Raw genomic sequence first — 7,241 nt, 5'->3', positions numbered from 1 at the left:
GTGCGCGCTTTTGTCGTTTTTATGGAGCTGTCACTTTTTTCTCGGGGAGTAAACAGTGAAAACTTTTGTGCAATTTCTCGCAGGAAAAAAAAGACTCCAAGGAGCACTTGCAGACAACCCAAGATTCCTATTGTTCTGTGATAATGGAGCAGAGCTCGGTGTAGTGTGGTGAGGTGTGGGTGAGAATTTGCCACAAAGCACTTACCTCGCCAAAAAGCCTCGCCCAGGACATTCCACTCAACAAATCCCAGGATCATTCCCTTGTGAGAAGGACATGAGTGCCAATCCTACGAGCCCGAGCAGTTCTCCCAAGCGGCAGCGACTGGAAGAACCCAGAGTTGAGGTGAATGTTGGTGCTGGAACAAGTCGAGAGCGTCCGGAAGTATTTGAGTTGTCCGGAAGCAGTGAAGAATCTCTGGGGCAGAATCCCTCAGATAGCACAAGTTCCAGTGGTGTCAGTAGCATCCTCAGTTTTGCCCCAGAACTAGAAGAGGCAGCGGGAGAGGAATGCGCTGTGGATGCGGATGTTTTGACTGCTTTCAGGCAGCGGAAGGTATGTTAAATTTATTACGCGTAAATTACTTCAAGATTTTCATTTTTTCTTTATTTTTGCTTCAAAGGTGACTAGATGCATTCTGGAAAATGCTGTGAATCGCATTGTGGAATCATACCAGTTTTTTGTGCGTCCTGAGGACTTCCTGGCACCGCCAGAGAATGATGGACTCGAGGATGCTGCGATTCTTATGGCCATCAGTGAGCATGGTTTGTCGCCGGCGAGTGTGGCGGCGGCAGGAGCTGCAGCGCCGCCGCCTTTCAATCCCACCAGCGTCTCGGAGAAAGAGCACCTGGACTTCATGGAGGCCGCCGTGGCTGTGGCCATCCAGAAAAAGGGGCTCACTCCGCTGTCGCTGCCACTGTCGCCGCACAGATAGTCGCCAGTTGGTCAGCCGCCGGCGCGTCCAGCCACTAAACGTCAGTTCCTACAGGTCGCTCCCAAGGCGACTCCTGCTCGTCTCCTCAGCATCCCCAGCTCTGTAACACTGTCAATCTCTCTATCTTACTAATATATTACTAGAGTATTCCGAAAATAAACAACTTGTTTTATTTCTCCTTGTCCTCCTGGGCTTCTGCTTTCACAGAATTCATGGGAAAATTCCCAATAAAAAGTCCAGCAATATTTTTTGTGGGTTCTTGTTCTGCACCTTCTACAGAAGTTACTAAATTGATAAAGAATTTCACTCAGAAATATCTTGAAACAGGGAACAGAGTTAGAAACTTTTCAATAATAGTCTGTGCATGCATAAAGTTTGAGTAATTTTCGTAAATTAAGGTTCTGTGTGTTAATCGGAATTAAAGTTTAATGGAGTGACAAATGTATTCCACAAATATTGAGTGATACTGAAAATTAACCAACAGTAAATTATTTATAGCACAACTCTAATAATGATAATTCACAATTAAGGATTTTTCAACTGGAACGAAAATATTTTCAATTGTATGCATAAAATAATATTTGATAACCAATCGGATTACAATTGTTCTATAAGTCGATTTAGAATTAATTTTATTTCTAAAAATATATTGATAAGGATAAGTGGTATATGTATTTTTCAAATTATGGGGCAGTTTTGAAATTGGGGTTTTTTCTGCTATTTTACTGCTCGAACTTAAAGAGGGAGCAGTTATATAATCGTCTTTTTTTCAACTTGTCACTGTTCTGGAGTTTAAACGGTAAGAGATATCAACTTCCAGTCTTCCATTACCCCCAATAAAAAACAATATCTCTAGACGTTTGGTCAAATTTGGATTTTTTGAAAAGGCATTGAAATTTCGCACACGGTTATATCGGTCTTCGTCGGTAATGAACTAGTTAAATACCGATTTTTGAATAATTTTATATCCTCTAATTAACATCCCCTAAAAAACATTTTTTTCGTGTTTTCTCAAAATTGGCCCAAGCTTTTCCAATGATTTTCGGATATGTTTTAGAGGTAGTCCAGGCAAATATTTCGCCCAAACATGCCTATGATCAGAAAATTCGCCATTTTGAATTATTGAAGGTCGAAGGTCAATCATTTTGGAGGGCCCATATTTCAACCAATTTGGTTAAATTAGGATTTTTTAGAAAGGTATTGAAATTTCGCACCCGGCTGCATCGGTCTTCATCAGTACCGATTTTTGAATAATTTTATATCCCCTATAATTAACATCCCCTAAAAGCCATGTTTTTTTCGGTTTTTCTCAAAATTAGCCCAAGCTTTTTCAATGATTTTCGGATATGTTTAAAGGTAGTCCATGTGAACATTTGTCCAAACATACCTATGATCGGAAAATTCGCCATTTTGAATTATTTAAGGTCGAAGGTCAACCAATGTGAAAGACCCATTTTTTCAACCGATTTGGTTAAATTTGGATTTTTTAGAAAGGTATTGAAATTTCGCACCCGGCTGCATCGGTCTTCATCGGTAATGAACTGGTTAAGTACCGATTTTTGAATAATTTTATATCCCCTATAATTATCATCCCCTAAAACCATGTTTTTTTAGGTTTTTCTCAAAATTGGCCCAAGCTTTTTCAATGATTTTTGGATATGTTTTAGAGGTAGTCCAGGCAAACATTTGTCCAAACATACCTATGATCGGAAAATTCGTGACTATTGTTATTATTATTGTTATTATTGGAAGTCAAAGGCACATCACTTTGGAGGGCTCATTTTTTAACCGATATGGTTAAATTTGGATTTTTTGGAAAGGTATTGAGATTTTGAACCCGAATGCATTACTCTGTATCGGTAATGAATCGGTTAAGTACCGATTTTTTTATTTCCAATTGCTTTTGTGATTTATGAATCAATTTAATCTCTGGTAGATCAGTGAGCACCAAAAAAATCACGCGAAAAACTAATTCACGGTGAGCTCTGTCTTATGAGTTCGAGCATTCCGCAAAGCTGGGACGCTTTGCTATCTTTTTTAAGTGGTATTGAGCTTTTTCATAATCTAATTTAGCTGCTTCTCAACTGGTTTATGGAGCTAAATTACATTATCATAAGGTCCAGTTTCAGTTAAATAAAAAGCCTGATTTCAAAGCTGCTCCAATTCAAAGGTGCTCCACTTCCCTCTATCGTACTTGGTCGTCCTTGCCGTCAGTAGTTCCTTATTATTAATAGAATAATAAATATGCAAAATCATTCTTGTTTAATTAAGTTAATTGTAAGTAGAGCTATGCATTTTTTAAATGACATTATGAAGTTATGTTATTCCTGGCGCCTCGAGTGGGTCAGTGGATAGAGCAGTGGCTCTGTGACTGCGAGGTCGTGGGTTCGTGGCTGAGCGGCAGCAGAAAAAAGATTTCTCATGCCATATCGGCTTCGAATTCGTCCAGTGAATGAATGAATAGTAATGTCAATGGTGCATATTGGCAAAAAAAAAGTGAACCGCCTAAACAATAGAGGCTGGTACGAAAACGAGTTTCGATGTGAAAGTGGTACTTCAATCGATACAAATATTCGCTGTCACTGATCCCAAACACACACCGAGAAGGGATGCTGTGATATAGTAACGGCACTGATTGTCCACACAGAGCTGCGATATAGAGCGGCTACCCGTATCGGGGGATAAGATAGAATAGGAGTGGGGAAGCATAAGGGGCCCAATTGGTGGCCTGGATGCATCGGAATATCCGAAATGGAGAACTGACCCCTGGCAAAATCTTATCTTATCTTATGTTATTCCTGTGTCAATATAGGCTAAAATATCTCTGAAATTTTGTGCACATAAATTAATTATATAGATATACTGCAATAGAATCTTCTCCCCAAATTATTCAAAAGCAATATAAAAACTCAGTCATCTTATTATTTTATGTTCTTCTGAGAAGTCTTTTCAAGCACTTGTATTGAAATAGTCATAATCGAACTTGAGGACATTATCCCAATAGCCTAGAGTTAATTGAATTTTCTCGATGGTCGCGGTGTCTAGACTTTCTTCGAGTCAATGAGGCTTCTATTTTGGAGCGAAAATGTCATTATACAAAAACCGACTGGTAAAGTGAATTGTATTTGGGCTGAGGGGGAAGGACATTAAAGGCGCGTAGGCTGAATGTGGGTAAAGTATCTAACTGATGAGCGTCAAGTTTTGTGGGTTTACACATTGGATTTAATGGGCCATGGGATGTTGGGAATTAAGGGCTCAACAAGTAGATTTAATCATGCTGGGCAGATAATTGAAAATCTATTTTCGTCTTATCCATTCAACTGAGACAATCTATATATCGTCGGTTGCCTCAGCAACTGTGCTAACTGCATTTTTGCGATTTTCAGGTTTTTGCATATTCTGATATTACTGAATTTTCTCTATTAAACTACGTTATTTAAAAAGTTTGGAATTTTCTCTATACAGAGATATTTTTCCGTGAAAATGTTCTAACTGTACTATAGTCACAAAAATTTCTCTGCAACTGCGCTATCTACCAATTTTTCTGCAGTTAGCATAAAAATACACTGAAAAAAGGCGCAATTTTTTTTGTCAGTAACTGTTCTATTTGCAGTTTGTCATTTCTATCCGTCACGACTCTCCATCAAAACAAGGTAAACTTTTGCGATTTGTGATTGAGTTTTTCGCGATTGTTGTGCAGGTGACAGCAAATTAGTGATTTCGGTATTTTAAGTTTTCGTTTCATTTGTTTCTTTGTAAAAATACTTATTAATTTACTTACTAAATTAGAATTTTGTGAGAAAAAGCAGGAAAAATGTTACGCAGGAAGAAAAATCATAAAGCAGATGATCCACGTCCAAAAGATTGCAAGGAGGAATGGAAGAAGTATCTACATTGCGGGGAAGGCGTTCTTGGGCGATCTACGATCGGCAGATTCGTCCAACACGGGGTATACGATAACCTGGCTGAATTGTAATAAACATATCCCGATATGATTAATAATAATAATAATCAGGATGAACCGGATCCATCTCCTCACACTCTCATTCATGTAGTCGATAATTCGCAAGAGATGTTCACGAGTGAACAGGGTTCATCTGACCAGCCTGAAGTCAAAAATGAGCCACATATTTCAAGCGATGGATCACAAGATTCTCTGAATGGTCACCCTGGAGCAGAAATTTTCACAGCAGATGTTTTATTAACCGAAAGTAAGAATATGACTATGATTTTTTATTATTAAATTTTCAATAAAACAGGCGTTTTTTTTAATTTCTAATCACATTCTGTTGTTTCTGATCTTTTTTTAGTATTTTTATTTTAGAAAATCTTGAAATAGCGTGTAAAAAAGAGATCTCGTCCCGAATCATGGGTCCAAAACCGACGCATAAAGTACAGGAAAGCTGAAATGTAATATAATAACAGCTAACGGAGAAGGACAATAAAATTTTCATACACACAGAAAAATTTTGACTCTAAATTTAAGAATATATCCTGGGAACTTAAATTGGCCGTGAATCCGCGAGACGTTTAAGTTTAGAAGCTCTGAGTGAATGAAATGGGCTAGAATCCCTAGCTCTGACTGAGAGACCGGGAACTTATGTTCAGCATTAGCTGGAAAATGAAAAATGTCTACAGATTTGCAAATTGCAACTAAAACTAAATGATCAAGGATTTAGAATTAGGGCATTGGCATTCATCGGATTGGATTTGAAATTAAATTCCTGGGTGTTTCTATTTAAGAATTTTCCATTTTTCTGTGTGTATGAATTTTCAAAAGAAAAAAAAAATTGAAAATGGATAAAAATCTAAACAAAATGAAAAGTGAGAAATAAAATTGATATCTCATAATCAAGTATTCTTTTAATGTAATCATTTAGAACTTTTAATTGCCATATTTTTTTTCAATATGGCCAGAACAATTTTATAAATTCCTGTCACATATCTGGTGCCAATTTTTTTTCCATGCTTATTCTCATGTGATCCTTAAGCTTTGTGGAAGTATCCTCTTTCTTTTTTATATATCAGAGATCGTTTATTTCCCAAATATTTCACTTTCAGATTAATGTAACACTTTTAGGAGGAACCGTTTGTAGACTTTGCAGAGATCCATGAGAGCAAAATAGTGTTGATAAAAAGAAAACACACTCGGAAGATAAATTTTGGAGTAAATTTTAAATGACAATAAAATGTTGCTCTACACGGAGTCAATAGAATAAAAAAAAAGAAAATTCTTTCCTTGTTAGATTTTGACTGTGATAAACAATTGTGCTATCTGCAAAATTTCCATACATTGCAGATAGACTTTTGAACAACGATGTTAGTTAGCACAATTGCATATTGTTTGTTCTTTTAGGAAATGCTTAATTTTTAGTGTAAAAAATCTACTTTTTTCCAATTTCTTTGCATTAATAGACAGATTACTTGTTGTTCTTTCGATATTTGTAATATAAAATAACTCATTCGGGGTTTGATTTTTATTAAAATGTGATTAAAGTAAAAAAATGGCCTCCTGAAAAGTTGTCAAAATGCAGTTAGCACAGTTGCTGAGGCAACCGACGATATTTTGATTAGGTTGCACACTGACCTAATTATTGGCCTAGAGATTGGTTCTTGCTGTCCTACATTTATACCGAATATCCACTCCTGAAAAACAAACCAGTGCTGTGCTTTTAGCTCATGGAAGGTGTGATGTTCTTTATTGGAAATTTGGTTTATGATCAAACTTGAATGCATCATATCTTGAAAATTATTTGATGAGCCCCAAGGAACTACAACATTTTGGTGAGTACATGTACTCTTTAGTAAATTAAATTTGCCCTTTAATTTTGCAGCCAAAATCCCGAAAACCAAAATCCCGAAAGCCAAAATCCCGAATGTTCAAAATCCTGAAAGGGATGAAATTATAAGGAGGATAATATGTAGAATAATTTCCCGAGACACAGAAAATTTTCCTTTGGCTCCAGCAAGCGCGGTTCAATCGTGGGAGTACCTATGACAATTCTAAGATTTCGGTATTTTGGCCCATTCGGGATTTTGGTTTTCAGGATTTTGCTGCTCGGGATTTTCACCGGAATCCGTACTTTCGCAACATTTGCAGTTTACCGATTTAAACCGTTTCATAAAAAAATCAAAAGATTGCCTAAAATAACTTAGGAGTAATAAAATTAATTTTAGGATAAAAATTATTCACCTGTAATGAGTTGACTTACCAGTTCGGTTTTATAGAAATTTCAAGACCCAATGAGCCCAAATATGATCACATTCGGTTGAGATATACGCTCACTAGAGCCCTTTTAACCTTTGACC

At 36.9% G+C, this 7,241-nt stretch overlaps 1 protein-coding gene across 1 annotated transcript; it reads left to right on the top strand.

Moving 5' to 3' along the window:
• On the top strand, nucleotides 1-1,092 carry LOC129800014 (uncharacterized). The gene is made up of 2 exons (XM_055844362.1): nucleotides 1-553; nucleotides 621-1,092. The coding sequence occupies exons 1-2, from the start codon at nucleotides 275-277 to the stop codon at nucleotides 930-932; spliced, it is 591 nt and encodes a 196-aa protein (XP_055700337.1). The 5' UTR covers nucleotides 1-274; the 3' UTR covers nucleotides 933-1,092.
• Nucleotides 1,093-7,241: the final 6,149 nt, after the last annotated feature.

This window comes from Phlebotomus papatasi, chromosome 1 (genome assembly GCF_024763615.1).
Source record: "Phlebotomus papatasi isolate M1 chromosome 1, Ppap_2.1, whole genome shotgun sequence".
Taxonomy (NCBI): Eukaryota; Metazoa; Arthropoda; class Insecta; order Diptera; family Psychodidae; genus Phlebotomus; species Phlebotomus papatasi.
Note: the sequence above shows the minus strand (reverse complement) of the source record. Positions and strands in the feature narration are given on the sequence as shown.

Excerpts from the sequence above, each read along its gene's own strand:
- LOC129800014 (XM_055844362.1), top strand. The coding sequence starts at position 275 with ATGAGTGCCAATCCTACGAGCCCGAGCAGTTCTCCCAAGCGGCAGCGA. Across the intron at positions 554-620 it reads CTGCTTTCAGGCAGCGGAAG|GTGACTAGATGCATTCTGGA; the intron begins GTATGTTAAATT and ends TTTGCTTCAAAG.